Source organism: Danio rerio, chromosome 15, assembly GCF_049306965.1.
Source record: "Danio rerio strain Tuebingen ecotype United States chromosome 15, GRCz12tu, whole genome shotgun sequence".
NCBI classification, from domain to species: Eukaryota; Metazoa; Chordata; class Actinopteri; order Cypriniformes; family Danionidae; genus Danio; species Danio rerio.
Window position 1 is genome coordinate 23,329,968 of NC_133190.1, and position 16,424 is coordinate 23,346,391.

At 35.6% G+C, this 16,424-nt stretch overlaps 1 protein-coding gene across 2 annotated transcripts in view; it reads left to right on the top strand.

Moving 5' to 3' along the window:
• The window catches only part of ulk2 (unc-51 like autophagy activating kinase 2), a 47,924-nt gene that overhangs the window by 19,048 nt on the left and 12,452 nt on the right, over positions 1 to 16,424 (top strand). The window contains exons 4-14 of one of the 2 annotated variants that reach the window (XM_002664615.7): positions 70 to 102; positions 2,517 to 2,553; positions 5,301 to 5,474; positions 5,793 to 5,866; positions 5,970 to 6,071; positions 6,510 to 6,568; positions 7,621 to 7,703; positions 7,781 to 7,831; positions 7,913 to 8,001; positions 8,542 to 8,713; positions 11,069 to 11,129. In XM_002664615.7, the coding sequence (XP_002664661.4) occupies positions 70 to 102; positions 2,517 to 2,553; positions 5,301 to 5,474; positions 5,793 to 5,866; positions 5,970 to 6,071; positions 6,510 to 6,568; positions 7,621 to 7,703; positions 7,781 to 7,831; positions 7,913 to 8,001; positions 8,542 to 8,713; positions 11,069 to 11,129 (935 nt within the window). Of the gene's footprint in view, positions 1 to 69; positions 103 to 2,516; positions 2,554 to 4,586; positions 4,833 to 5,275; positions 5,475 to 5,792; positions 5,867 to 5,969; positions 6,072 to 6,509; positions 6,569 to 7,620; positions 7,704 to 7,780; positions 7,832 to 7,912; positions 8,002 to 8,541; positions 8,714 to 11,068; positions 11,130 to 16,424 lie in introns of those variants that run through there. The other variant, XM_073923652.1, reaches the window with a different exon arrangement.

Sequence of the window (16,424 nt, forward strand, 5' to 3'; positions counted from 1 at the left end):
AAACAAACCAGCATTGTTGAAGGATGTTTCTGTTATGTGTTGCTTAATCGTTTTCTTTTTTACTTTCAGGAAACGCCAAGTTCTGTATTTCTGGTTATGGAGGTGAGTTATTTTTTTTATGTCTCCATCTTTCTTGTTTCTCACAGCCACATGCTCTTGTTTTCATCACTAGGCTGCAGCGTGCCTAATGTTTTATGGCTATGCTTTCTAGTATTGCTCAACACTGCAGAAACAAACACATCAACATGCCAATCTAAAAATACCCCTTCATGGAAAGCTGCTCTCATAAACAATTTCAAGAGCTTTTCAGTATCTTTAGCATGAAATATGAGTCCAGCACGTCTGATCATGCAACCTGCTGGTTTTCTCAGTATTGGTAATAGCGACCTGAGAAACTGTTTTGAGCTCGAAATTGGCTCATTAACAGATAATCAACATCTGAGTTAGTCACGCTTTGTACAAACTGATGCTGTTGCTTCATGCGCATGTACAAGTTTCCAAGTTCATGGAGGTTTTCCTGTTGATCCAACAATAAAAAGTGTGCTAGCAAGGTGATGGGTTTAATTCCCAAAGAGTGATCATCTGACTGTATGGAAATGAAAATGTTTTAGTAAATAAGAAGTGAGAAGCCATTAGACAGTTTTCCCTTCTCTGATCTGAAATAGGGGAGTCTGTAGGGCCTGAAAATACCAGGAAATTTTGAAATGGAAATTTTAATTATTATTACAAAAATAAACAAAGAAAGAAATGAGATATATAATGATGGCTATTATAAGTATTTAAAACTAAACCCATAAAACTACCTTTCATGCATTAGAATGCTTAAAACATTAAAAAAAATGCATAAATGCATATAGACACTTTAAAAATGTCGAAAAGGCAAAAAAATTACTAAAACTTTAAAATTGAAAATACAAAAGTTGATGAAAAATTGTTTAAAAAAAAAACTAATTTAATATGAGGCAGTGAGGTGGCGCAGTGGGTAGCGCTGTCACCTCACTGCAAGGTCGCTGAATAATTTAATATTAATAAAAATTATAAAAGTATCTTTCTTCCGGCTATTTCTTTAATTTTATTTTTAGTTAGTCACTACTATTAAGTATTTTGCTAATCTTTTGCTAATCTTTTGCTGTTCTCAAAGATTTTCTAAATGTGCATGTGTTTTTTAAGGGATTTACTAAACATTTGGGCCAAAACCAAAAAATTAGATGCACTTGGACAAAAACCAAAACTGACAATGCTTTTTAATATATATATATATATATATATATATATATATATATATATATATATATATATATATATATATATATATATATATATATATATATATATATATTTATATATATATATATATATTGTTAATAAATGTTTAAGCCTTTTTTAATTCAACTCCAATTATACTGTTTTTTTTTAACACAAGCCAGTAAAGTAACCACATTTTATTCACAGTCAAGAGGTGCTACTTTACCAGCATTGGGCTGACATATACTACATAGAAATGTCTTGTCGTTGGGGTGTTATTTGAGCTTAATTTGCTTTTATGGTGAGCAAGCCTGGTTCATGTATAGACCCAGCAGACACACAATGTCATAAGAAATTATTATTGGGTTAGATTTAGGTTAGCAGTGTCAGAAGACAATGTTATTTTGACGTTCCAATTAGATTTTAGAAAGTTACCAAAATCCATTGTTGAGCCAACATCTTAAACCAACGTCATATTGACGTCAAATACTGATACTTGTTTGTTGGTAATCAAAATCCAACATCTGATAGACGTCAACGCTGTAACATCATTAGATGTTGATATTTAATTGTTTTTAGGTTGTGTTGGATAACCAAAATGCAATGTCTGTCGGATGTTGGGCATTGATGTCAGCCTGACGTTGGGTTCTGACATCAACCCGATTTTCATTTCCAAACAAAATGTAACGTCCCACGACGTTGGGGTTCAATGTCAATCTGATGTCATGTTGACGTCATGTGCCTGCTGGAGAGATACATTTTGAAATTCGACCACAAGCTAGTCGACAGGACGCTCCACTGATTTTGCACTTTGGTCAGTGCAGGAATAAAATGGCCTTGTGCTGCACAAAATATTGACATGAATGGGTTTCAAAGCAGAGTTTTTCCCTGTCCGATCTGAAACCACTTCAAACTGTTGTAAAAACGTAACTTCAGCTGGAGGGAAAGTAAAACCAGCACACTGAACACTGCCTTTATTTGTCTCACAGATGTAATATCATTTTAACCATAGTCTATTATCTCTATACTCAACACCTTGTGTGCTCAGGTTGGTTTCGTACTTTCCATCAATAATGGAAAAATTTGCTGTAAACCAATACAGGCTGACAGTCCCATAATACTGCATCACTTCATCAGACTTATTGATGTGTTTGTCACTACACCACCCTGTCCATGAAATATCCAGTCCCTAAGCCTCGACATAGCTTTTTTATTGTTCCTTATTGATTTTGAAGTCGAGTTTTATTTTCTCTGTTTGTTTTCTTTTCAAGTACTGCAATGGAGGAGACTTGGCAGATTATTTGCAAGGTAAGCAGCTTTGTTTAGTGACTTCCGTCTATCAGTGTTTTTTTTCCACTTTAAACAAGGGTATTGTCTGTCTCCAGGGCTCAATAACAAAGCACACCTACTTTACATGCACTAATAATGTCACTGCTCACTCCACTACCATATTTTTACAGTTCATAGAGTTTGCCCAAATACCTATTGGGAATGAACCGAGAAGTCTATGTACTTCAGTTTGATGTTTACTAACAGTCTTTGTTCCATCTAAGAGTTTGATTGGTCTATAAACCCTATTTTCATAGATTGTATGATGCAGAAAGCATAAAAGAGTCAGTGTGACTCAATGACTAAATGACTCAGGTGTCATTTAGTTTATTTACATGACGTTGGCTGGACTGTTAAGCCTTGTTATGTTCAGAAGAAGTGTTATCTTTGTGCAACTATGATGGGTAACAGAGTACATCAGGCCTTGGTCTCTTACCCTTCTCCTGCTGTATAATTATGCAACCATTTCGTAGTTATACAACTTCGCAGCTACGTAGAACACCATGTTTTGGGATCCGTACAAGGTTCATTGAGATCATAATTGCTTTGTTTACAGAGCAGATTGGGCGAAGGGAATCCTCTTAAGCGCTCAGTGGATTACACCCGTTTTGTTCTAACGAGGGAACTGGAGCGATGTCACTCCATGTAAAACCCCTTAACAGCTTCTGATTTGCACATTTACACCAATCAGCGCTAGGGGGACGGTTCATTCAAAAATGAGTTTTGACATCAGCCTCACAGCACTCAGTATATTGGCATTGGTCTGGGCTAATGAGAGAGAAAGAGAGTTTCAGGCCAGTTGATGAAACTCTAACTTGACCTATTTGGCAATTGCTGTATGTTGCACTTTTTGTAGCAAGTCCAACTAAAGGAGATGCTTGCACATATAATTCTTAAAAATATATTGCAAAATGTGGTGGCATGGTGGCTCAGTGGTTAGCACTGTCACCTCAGAGCAAGAGGGTTGTTGGTTCGAGTCCCGGCTAGACCAGTTAGCATTTTAGTGTGGAGTTTGTATGTTCCCCGTGTTCCTGTGGGTTTCCTCCGGGTGCTCCGGTTTCCCCCACAGTTCAAAAGACATTAGCTACAGGTGAATTGGATAAAAACAAAATTAACCGTAGTGTATGAGTGCCTGTGTGAATGCAAGTGTATGGATGTTTCCCTGTACTGGTTTGTGTCTTGAAGGGGATCTGCTGCGTAAAACGTATGCGAAATTGTTAGCTGTGTCGATCCCTCATAAATAAGGATGTAGGAAAATGAAAGAATAAATAAGCAAATATTACAGAATGCTTTTTTGAAGGTCAAAAAGTGGAACATACTTAATGTAAAAACTAATTTTGTTTTTTATAATTCTTGATTTGTCTAGTTGTGCTCATTTGTGCTAGAGTTATGCTCACACACAGTTTCAAACATTATAAAAAAACAATCAATAAATTATAGAGTTAGACAGTTATTCTGCAAACTATGAGGCATGCTCCATACAGATCACAGATCAGTTACCATTTAATAAATTATAATTGTCAACATTGCAAAAAATGCAGGTTTCCACATAATTCCTTCAAGCATGTTGTCCCAACACAAATCCATTAAATTAAGTTAAAAAATGTAAGCGGATCGAACATAAAACAATTAAGTTGTCCCAAAAAAATAAGCTAGTAGGGTGTCAAAATCAAATAAAAAATGCAATGCATTGCGATGCAGACATGGATGATTTGTCAGAAATACATCATAACCAATTATAGCATACTGACGTCGTTTGGCACGCATGTGCTATGTCACAGTGGCGTACTATAGTGAGGGAGGCGAGACAAGTGTGAGTAATTAAAACGCTCCACCTACTCAAAAATCAGACAACTGTGCATAATTGACTGCTTGTGACTTTGCTGGGACTGAGTTTTTCACTGACACTGATGCTACAGTAGAACAGAGTAGTGGTATTTCACATTTTTAACATTTCACTGCTTATTTTGTGCACTTATATTGCTTAATTTTGTGTGACTTAGTGAAGTTTTACAGACTAATTTTGAAGGGAGCATGTGATATGACTGATCGCAGCTGCTCTCTCATCCGTAATCAGCAATAATCCAATCAAATTGATTCATCCTACAATAAATAGACTGAATTCCCCCTACTACCCGACCTTCGTTTTGGAAGAATAACCACGTCCTCCCCATCTCCACCTTTACCTCACTTTGCCAAACCTGCTATTAGCGTCAAGCATATCTAAGTGTGAACTCTTGTAAGTTTTGTTTCTTCAGGTTCAGTTCATATATATAATAATGTGAAGTCAAATTAAAACTTGTGGATGGAATCCATCATCAATGCATCATGATGCACTGTGATACTGAATTGAACCGGATCAATAACGTCAATTGTAACTTAACCGAAGCTTGAGCTCAGTGTAGGTTCACATGCCTGGTCAATGGTCCATCGATGTAAGAAACATTGGAAGAAGTTTCAATCTTGCTTTCATCTGCTTTTTAAAATAACACTTAACATTCAGATGTGTTGTGAATTATTATAATTATAACTAAGGAAATTCTTAATTTTATTCTTAATAGTGACCATAATATAACTTATATAACCAGAAAACGTTCTACAGTAGGAAATTTCCTGTTTAGAAACACTGTGTGTCGTGTCTTTGTGGTCACACCACCTGTGAGGGTATTTGATTAAATTAGGTTTTATGAGGTTTTTATAGCAGTACGTTGTCTTTTCCCTTCCAGCCAAGGGCACTCTGAGAGAGGACACACTGAGGGTCTTTCTACAGCAGATTGCAGCCGCCATGCGAATCCTTAACAGCAAGGGGATCATCCATCGAGACCTCAAACCCCAGAACATCCTGCTGTCCTACACGGGCCGCAAGAAGTCCAGCATCAACGGCATACGCATCAAGATCGGTAAAACACTAGCCAATGATTTACTGCTAATATTACATTAGCAGGTATAATATCCACACTATAACTCAAACGTCTGAGACCACATTACAAATCTGGGACTCTAACCTGGAAATAAATAATTCAGGCTGTTTGTATTCCACTGTGTATGTGCCCAATCTTTCATAGCTAGCAGTCTCTTGAATACCATCATACTCTTTCCGCCCTCTGATCTCTCACACAGCCAGCTTTTTGTTTCCATTGTCTGAGTCTATGTAGAAGTTATAAGTCGTGACTCTTTGTGTTGCTATTAATAACACTGGCGCTCTCTTTGTTTAACAGCCGACTTTGGTTTTGCGAGATACCTCCAGAGCAACATGATGGCAGCCACACTATGTGGATCCCCGATGTACATGGTAAGTGGCCACAGGCTGAAGGCCGTCTCAGATTGTGAAATACAGCACTGACGTGAGACACTGACAGCATCATGTTCTCATAATCTGTCACCTTCATCTGCAGGCCCCGGAGGTCATCATGTCCCAGAATTATGATGCCAAAGCTGACCTGTGGAGCATTGGGACTGTTATTTACCAGTGCCTCGTGGGAAAGCCGCCTTTTCAGGTGAGGTTCATAACAGTGTCTCCAAACTCAAAAAGTCATTTATTAGCTACGGCTGAATGCCTAAAGAGATAGTTCGCCCCAAATTCTGTCATCATTTACTAACACTTTACTTGTTCCAAGCATTTATGATTACTTTTTTTTTTTTTGTTAAACACAAAAGAAAATATTTTGAAAAATGTTGGAAACCTGTAACCGTTTACTTCAAAACTATTTGTTTTTCCTACTATGGAGATAAATGATTACACGTTTTTTTTACTTTCTTCAGAATATCTTCTTTTGTGTTCAACAGAATAAAAAATCTGATAAAGGTTTGAGACAATAGGTCAGTAAAGGATGACAGAATTAACATTTTTGGCGGAACCATCCCTTTAATGTGAAGGCTGTTTTTACGTGAAGTTGTGATGTTTGTAATGGTGTTTTTCTGTTATGTTTGACCAGGCTAACAGTCCCCAGGACTTGAGGATGTTCTATGAAAAGAACAAGTCTTTGGTGCCAAAGTAGGAACACTCACTATTTTTGTTTTTATAAGTTTAATAGATACCCAAAACTGAAAAAACTGTTAACATTTACTCACCTGTCACTTGTCAAAAACCTTTATTAGTTTATATTTTTAGTTGAACACAAAAGAAGATATTTTGAAAAACATTGGAAACTCATATAGGTTTAAAATCACTTGGGGGTGAGTCAATTTTTAATTTTGGATGAACTATCCCTTTAACAATGTATAGTAAAAACCACTCACCCTTTTATGGTTGGAATATATTTTTAGTTATTCAAAAAACCTCGGAAAAATTGTATCAAGGTGTTCTACAAACAGATTAAGACCAAGACGTAAAACATTTTTTTAGTATTTATAATGACATAGATGGAGTTTGCATGTTCTCCCCGTGTTCGATTTGGTGTTCTCCGGGAGCTCCGGTTTTCCCTCAGTCCAAACACATGTGGTAAAGGTGAACTGAATAAACGAAATTGGCTATAGTGTGTGTGAATGCTAGAATGTATGGGGGTTTCCCAGTACTGGGTTGGAGCTGAAAGAGCATCCGCTGCGTAAAACATATGCTGAAATAGTTGGTGGTTCATTTCGCCGTGGCAACCCCTGATAAATAAGGGAATATGCTGAATGAAAATGAATGAATAATGATATTGATAATATCAATATCGACAACGATGTTTTTTTTCTTAAGCTTCACATCAGCATGAATGATTTTTAATAAAATCTGAATATAGTGTACCAGAAATAGATACAATTTTTTGTTTTTTTCTATTGTAATATTTCCTAATTTTACTAAATAAAATGATACTTTTCATACATTTTAATAGATTTTAATGAAAGAGTTTTGTAGGATTTTTACTGGACAAGTTGTTACTGCTCTGGCTAATAATTTGAAGAACATTAATGTATTTCAATAAAATGTCTGAAATGAAAAGGACACTTCATACTAACACATTATTTACTTACAATTAACAGAAGAAATTGAGCAGATTTTTTGCCATTTTGTACACAGCCAATCACTTGGCGCCATTTACTAAATAATCTTTCTGTTCTCAGCATCCCGAGAGAGACATCTCCTCAACTGGAAGACCTGCTGCTGGGGCTTCTTCAGAGAAACCAGAAAGATCGTATAGATTTTGGTCAGTATTTTTTCATTCCTTCATTTCATTGTGAGAATTTTATTCCCTTCACAAATTTTTATGCTTTCTATCTGCAGACACTTTCTTCAGTCATCCTTTCTTGGAACCGATATCAACTATCAAAAAATGTAAGTATGAACAACTGTTTAGCAGATTTCACAAGTAATGTGTATTTGGACACTAAAACTTGTTTTTTTTTCTTTTCCCAGCATGCCCTGTTCCAGTGCCCTCATGTTCAGGCTTGGTCTCAGACAGCACATGTGGCAGCTCTCCATCCTGCCGTTACGTGTCTCCTCCGGTAAGTATTAATACAATGCCACAGGTACAGTTGAATATTATTCCTCCTGAATTATTATCCCCCCTGAATATTTGCCACCCAATTTCTATTTAACGGAAAGGTTTTTTCCAACACATTTCTAATAAATGATTTCTTTTATCTTTGCCATCTTTGCTATTTTTTAAGATACTAGTATTCAGCTTAAAGTGCAATTTAAAGGCTTAACTAGGGTAATTTGGTTAATTAGGCAAGTTAGGGCAATTAGGCAAGTTATTATATAAACTTAAAAAGTAAAAGTTCTTTTAAAAATTGTAAAACTGCTTTTATTCTAGCCGAAATAAAAAATAAAACTTTCTCCATAAGAAAAAATATTATAGTAAATACTGTGTAAAATTGCTCTGTGAAACATAATTTGAGACATATTTGAAAACATTCACAGGAGGGCTATTAATTTTGTATGAGTAGCTGCCTGGACTAGGGCATTGTACGAGATGATTGCAGTTTAAAAGCACTGACTCAGCTCAAGGTAATCCTGCATTTACCTCCACCTTTGTGTTGCAGTCACTGCCAGACATGCAGACTCTCCCTGAAGACGTGTTGTCCTCTCCACCTCTTGGCCCTCCCAACTATCTGCAGCTGTCCAAGGAGTCCGGCGGCAGCACCAGCAGCAAAAACTCCTCCTGTGACACAGATGACTTTGTGCTGGTGCCGCATCTGTCCGGGGAACAGTCCTGTGAGTCACACAACACTGAACAGTGAACTACACAGGACACAGTTGACAAACCAAAAATGCACTCTGAAAAAAACAGATTCATTGGATTCTGTTAAGTTTTTTTAAGATAAGTAAATCCAATGGATAATTTTTCCCAGTATAAAAAAGAAAAGATATCAGCCATCTTTTACTCACCCTCCACTTGTTCCAAATCTGTTTGAGTTGAACATAAATTAAGATTTTGAAGAATCTTGGAGATTTGAAGCCATTGACTTCCATAGTATTTTTTATAGAAGTTGATGGGTTTCTTCAAAACATCTTCTTTTGTATTCAAAGGGAAAAACTTGAACAACTTGAGGGTGAGTAAATTGTAAATCTTCATTTTTGGGTGAGCTATCGCTTTAAGTTGTGTTTTGTGTGATTGTGAAAAAAAAGACAATATGTAGACCTTAAAATTCATCAAATCAAGATAAATCTGAGGTTTATTCTGAAAATCAAAAGTAAATTAGACACTTAGATTTAAGGGGACATAGACACCCATGCCCTTATTATAGTAATTACAATGAATTATGCATAATTACATCTAACCCTAAAGCTCACCCACATTCTAACCTCAACCATATAGTAAGTACATGTAGTTAATTTAAATTATTCTTTAAAAATACATTTCTTTCTTTGAAAGAAATACTTTGTTTCTGTTTTGCATATATATATATATATATATATATATATATATATATATATATATATATATAAATGTTTTTTTTCAGTGTTATTTTAAAAGAATGGTTTAGCAAGTGCATAATTTTACTGCATTACATGTAACTAACATCGGATTTTCATTTTATTTTTTTACATAGTGTCTACAAGTTTTTAAAGTATTAATGTCTTAAATTTCATAAACCAAATTTTAGGCCTTAAAATGTCTTAAAGTCACTTAAATATTTTGTTGTATGTCTTAAATCATGAAAAGCAGGTCTTTTTTTATTTTTTTTTTTTTTGTCCAAGTAAAGCTACCCAATCACCAATAATCCATCTCAAAACTATATATGCAGTTGAATTCAGAATTATTAGCCCACCTTTTCATTCTTTTTTTTTTCTTTTTTAAATATTTCCTAAACAATGTTTAAAAGAGCAAGGAAATTTTCACAGTACGTCTGATAATATTTTTTCTTCTAGAGAAAGTCTTTTGTTTATTTCAGCTAAAATAAAAGCAGTTTTTCATTTTTAAAACCATTTTAAGGTCAAAATTATTAGCCCCTTTAAGCAAATTTTTTCGATAGTCTACAGAACAAACCATCGTTATACAATACCTTGTCTAATTACCCAAACCTGACTAGATAACCTAATTAATCTAGATAAGCCTTTAAATGTCCCTTTAAGCTGTATGGAAGTGTCTTGAAAAATATCTATTAAAATATTATTTGTTGTCATCATGGCAAAGATAAAATAAATAAATTATTAGAGATGAGTTATTAAAACTATTATATTTAAAAACGTGTTGAAAAAATCTTCTCTCCGTTAAACAGAAATTGGGAAAAAAATAAACAGGGGGCTAATAATTCAGGGGGGTTAATAATTCTAACTTCAACTGTATATTTGTTTTTATTGCAAAGAGATACAAATCACAACAGCTGTTAGACATGTTTACAGCTAATTCTCCTAATTAAATTCCTCATGCAGGGAGAGAAAACTAAAGCAACACATCCCTTTACATGAGATTCCATTAATACAAAAACTATTTACTGAAGCAACTGGGTCATTAAAAAAAATCTTAGTGTTTAGCCCTGTATAAGTCTAAAATTTCATTCATACTGCTGTTAAAAAGTCTCAAATTTGACTTAAAGAAACCTGCAGAAACCCTGTATTTAACAAAATATAGTCATTTAGAAACGATTCATTCATTTGTGTTATTGTGCAAGATCACAGGTATTGTTGGTTATATTCTACTTAAGATGTATATATGTACTTGTATATATATCTTGAATAATTGTAGGATAATTAGATAATTTAACCCTAATATACTTTTAAGATCTTTAATAATTTAGGATAATTGAAACTTATTAATATATCTAACAAAATACAATATGAAGGCCTGGAAAACGTGACCAAAAAGCATAATAAAAAGTTAGTAAGAAAATTAATATTTATAATGTACCATTTTTGTATACTCATGCGCTCTGATTCACATGGTAACACTATATTTGAGCAGCTGCTAGAGATGTTTGTGTGTGTGTTTTAGCGTATAAAGAGGCGTCAACTGAGTCAGTGCTATGAAATCCTTCCAGCTCTGATTGCTCTCTCTCACGCTGTGATTTGTTGGTGTATGTAAGATAGTGTGTGTTTATGTGCTTTCTTTGCTTCTCTGCTCCACAGATGACCTTCCAATGGGGGCAGTGGGTCGCAGGCCATCCAGTGAATTTCTCCTGTGTGGAGGGTGAGTGTGACCACGCTGCTTCACTCAAGATGCTTTACAGTGCTTTAAAATCTCAAGTCTTCACACATGCATGTTTACTCACGTCGAGCTGTGCAAATGTTAGACCAGGGGTTTTAGTTGGTTGACATTAAATAGGCCGAAGATACACAGTTCACTCACAGTCCAGACCAAGATTATTACAGACTAGATAAGTACGGGAAACATATAAGATGTTAGACCCATTTCATTAGCTGGAAAATTAATCAGGGTGCATTTAAACCTAGACAATTGTTTCGGAAGCTGTCTCGTTTGCCCAGTTGGCACGGTTTGTTTGGTAAATGTGAAGCCAAATCAATCGGTCTGAGATCACCTGAAGAAGGTGGTCTCAGCTCGATTGAAACAAACTCTAGTGTAGATTGATTGTAGGAAGAAAGCAAAACGAACTAACAAACCAGGCTATATCACAGTGTTTTATGGTTGTGTAATAGCCATATATACAGCTATATGAAGAGAGAATCATGAGTTGGGTGAGATGCCATCATTCCTACTGGTAAATGTGTGTTTCATGTCGAATAGAAAGTAAAAGTATGCTGAAATATTTCCGAGTGCTGATCATCCGTTAGGAAAATTGACCAAAATTACCATCTGATAACTTAAATAGATTGATTAATTCAATAGATAGATTTTAACAAGACTTAACAACTGAAATAAGGTGATGTATGAGAAAGTCTTACCTCTCTGATTTATATTTCGTGACTATTGTGGGTGTCATTATTAAAGTGCACCTTTTTCGCTTATGTCTTATTGCTTATCAACATCAATTAAAATAATGACGTGACAGCTGAGTGGAATCCATGGGACTCTAAAAAATAAACCCTGACCAATGTGAGGAGAGTTTACTCGCGCATTTGACTTAGCTATTTTTGTCCATTTAGAAACTGCCATGTGAAAGTGAACCAAAAATTAACATTGTAACAATTTTAATTTATGTTTCTGAACAAAACAAAAGATCTACAGGTGTAAAAGCACCCTCAGACTGTCTGTGATAAGGCTGCTTGATATCATTGTGATATTTTGTTTTTGTTCAATAAGTATTGTGCTATGAATTCATCAGATGGCTTGACTAGCTCTATTTGGAGATGATGAATTTAATTAATTTAAATTAATTTACAATTTCTTTCTTTTTTCACAGTATTTCCTATAATATTTTTTCTTCTGGAGAAAGGCTTATTTGTTTTATTTCGGCTAGAATAAAAGCAGCAATAAAAGCATTTTGAAACCTATTTTAATAGCTCAATATTATTAGCCCCTTTAAGAAAAATATATTTTTGATTGTCTGCAGACTAAACTACTGTTATACAATGACTTGCCTAATTACACCAATTAAGCTGAATACTAGTATCTTGAAGAATATCTAGTAAAATATAATGTACTGTCATCATAGCAAAGATAAAATAAGTGAGTTATTAAATCTGTTACGTTTAAGCTGTGCTTTAAGCATCTTCACTGTAAAAAAAAAAAGCTTCAGCTACAAAAGCCCTTCAGTCAAGAGCAGTAAGGGATTTTCTCCTTTTGTTGTTGGAATAATAATAAAAACAGGCGGCAGCAGGAGTATTGCGTACTGTCACTATAAGAATAGTGAGGCTTTGATATGGTTTCTCTTTCACGTGTCTTTTGATTCTCAATTTGTTTGTTTATTACACAACTGAGGGTTAATATAAATAATCACTAAACACGGCGCTCTGACACAAATGTGTATGTATTTGACTATTAAAGCGATCACATTAAGATGGTGTTAGATGTGTGTGCTCTGCTCCACACACACACAGAACATGTGCTTTTTCGCGCTTTTAAAAATATGAATGATGCGCATCCCGTGCTGCAAAAGTTACATTGCAGCACATGCTTTTAGTCATTTTCACGTAGAACTGAGCTTTGCAGAGCAACAAATGTGCACAACTGGAAAGGGGGTAGTATATGATGGAATAATCGTTTATATCGATTTATGGGTTTTCACAATCGTTAAAAGCCAAAATCTAAATTGAAACCAGATTTTCGATTAATTGCACAGCCCTAACAGCTATAATTCCAAATCAACTTTGCACATCCTGTGATGTGACTACTGCAGATGCGTACATTGCGATATTGATGCTGAAAATATATTTTGTGCAGCCCTAGTTTGTTAATTTTCATCTCGAAATACCCCACAGATCCCTTATTATCATTTTTGTGTCTGAGCTGCTGCTTTCCAGAAGAGGGCGGAGACTTTACATGGTGTTCTGACACTCCAGAAACAACAAAACAAGCGAATCTCACATAGGCAAAATATCAGAAATGACCAGTAGCAAATAAAAGTTTAATTATGTGTTCACACCTCCGCCGATGAGAGAATCATTAGTTCTGGCAATGACACTGACAATCCATTATTTTTACATTGTTTTCTTTGTATTAATATAATTATTTTTAGGGGTATTCACCTTTATTACTGTATAGGAAAGTAGAGAGTATTGACAGGTAAGCATGGGGTGCAGAGAGAGCGGAAGGATCAGCATAGGACCGCGAGGCGGGAATCAAACTCAGGTCGCCGTGAGCACCGGAGTGCATGTGTCGACGCACTAACCACTACACCACTGGCACCAACTGTTTACATGTTTTCTGACAATATAAACTAAGTAAAAGCAATGCGTGTAGTGAGGCTCTTGTGTTTATGTATAAATGCTAGTCTAATTTCCACATGCTGTTTTACAGATATGTTCAATAGCCTTGGTCTTCACAACATTAATTTGTGTGCAAACTACATCCAAATTGGGAAACTCGTATAGCGATAATCAACCTCTGTGCTTTGTTTTGCTTATGAACTAATGTGGCCGAAACCAAAATTTACTGGACTGTATTCTCTGAAACCTCTTGAGCAGTGGACTAGTGCATTCCTAGGCGGCTGATGAACCTTGTCATAGCTCATTATCATAAAGTTGAACTGATTTCAAACCTTCTTGACACACACACCATACAAAAACGCGTCATGCTGACGACTCCCATTGAAAATTAATGACTTCTAGCTACTTTGATAGCGATGCGAACGCACAGTTACATTTTCAAACCACAGTCAGACAGTAATAGAGATGAATGGTTGGTGGATACATTTATGTAGTTGTTGAATAAAGTTGATTTAGCTCATTGAATAGCATGTTATCAGATGTGCTGGCCTTTGCAGCATTACACTATTAGTACAGTTCATCTTTACTGAAAAGGTAAAAAGTCCATTACTTGACTATACAGTGCACAAAAATATGCATGTGTTAGTGTCAATTTAAAATAAAAATAGGTTTAGTGGAAAAGTACAGATTAAGGCTTATAAATGTTTCTGGGCTGTCCTTGTTTCCTGGGTTGGCAGATACACCAGCGTACATAAGCAGTCTGGAAATGTGTAGAAAAATTAAATCAAAGTATAGGAAAATTCTTGTTTCCAGACTGCTTTTCGTTTTCTAAAAGATAATATCTAAACATTTCTAAATATAAATATTGTACAATAAGTATTTTTGTTCATGCTGCTTGTAGGAGCAGGCTGACCGAAGATTACTCTGAAGTCTAGCTTTCAGGTGAAATATCATTTAGCTGAAAGTTTATCAAATGATCGTCTGGTGTTTAATTCATGACATGTGAGTGTTGCTTCTCTCCAGTTCATCACTTGAGAGTATTTACTGTTATCTTTGATATGGTAAAAAGTGTATTAGTGTTAACAATTAAAGTTTAATTTACGTTTAAAATTAGTTTTGATTTGAAATGAACATTCACAGACCAAACAAAAAAGCAAAAGATCAAAGGAGATCGCAATCATGTGTGTTTAGAGTTTGTGTTTTCCATGGCAGTGCAGGTCAGATCTACTCCGCATGCAACATACTTGTTAACAGTCGAATTTTAAAACCTTTATCAGAAGTTAATTATGTTCAAAAACAATCTGTGAACTTAAGTCTGGAAAAGTATGGATCTTTAAACTGAAAATTGTGTAGGAACACTTAAAAAAAAAAAAGAAAAACCCAGATTTTAACTCAACGATGACCCTGTTTTTCCAGTGTCATGCATGCATCCTGTAAATATGGAATAACGCATTAGCACACTGATATGTTTGCTCCATTGATGTCACTGGAGATTTTTTTGGTGGCTTCCACTCCTAAACTGTTAATCATAGAGGTGAAGGCCAGACTGGATTGATGTGCGTGTGACTCTGGGTGTGAGTGTGCGGTGGCTGATTTGAGGTCAATCACACTGCTGCCGAATGAGTCCTGTGGGTGCGAGCGAACGCTCCTATCCTAAGATTAGACAGCCTTGTGTCATTTCTTCCAATCCTCATGTGATTGCAAAGCATTTACTTGTGATCCCTTCTCTATTTTTGTCCAGAGGTGTTGCATTAAACATCCATCGACTGTTTTGTGACTAGACCGTCTGTCATGGTGCAGTTATGCAATGGATCTGACATGAGTTTTGCCAGAGTGACGGTTAAAACATTTGTCTGCTGTGCATCTTTTGTCTGTTACTCGTGTAAAACAGAAGCTGTTTTGTTATGAGGGTCGATGCATCTATTTTGATTCACTTCCTTCTACTCTGTGGCTTTTCAGTTTCCCTTTGGTGTGCAAGCAGGACTTGTACTCCACCTTCACTGTCTCCTCTCTGTCTGTTGATTATTGTTTTTCCTCTTTCTGTCTGTTGTTTTCCCACACATGCATACTTATCTGCCAAAAGTCTGGAAACACACTAAGTATTAGTTTATTAGTACACACGGAAATATTACAGATGTACCCATAACATAATTTCTTCTTTGATATTAATCCCAAGAAATGACTAATATTTTACTATTATTTTGTATTGCAAAACATCCTAAAACTAGATAACTTTAGATTTGTTTAGAATTTGTCTGTTTTATAGACTATTAATTTGAGGAAAGGCGACACAGTGGCGCAATAGGTAGTGCTGTCGCCCCACAGCAAGAAGGTTGCTGGTTTGAGCCTAGGCTGGGTCAGTTAGTATTTCTGTGTGGAGTTTGCATGTTCTTCTTGAGTTCGCGTGGGTTTCCTCTGAGTGCTCCGGTGTCCCCCACAGTCCAAAGACATGCGGTACAGGTGAATTGGGTAGGCTAAATTGTCCGTAGTGTACGAGTATGAATGAGTGTGTATGGATGTTTTCCAAAGATGGGTTGCAGCTGGAAGGGCATCCGCTGCTTAAAACATATGCTGGATAAGTTGGCGGTTCATTCTGCTGTGGCAACCCCAGTTTAATAAAGGTACTGAGCCGAAGAAGAAAATGAATAAATAAATTTGA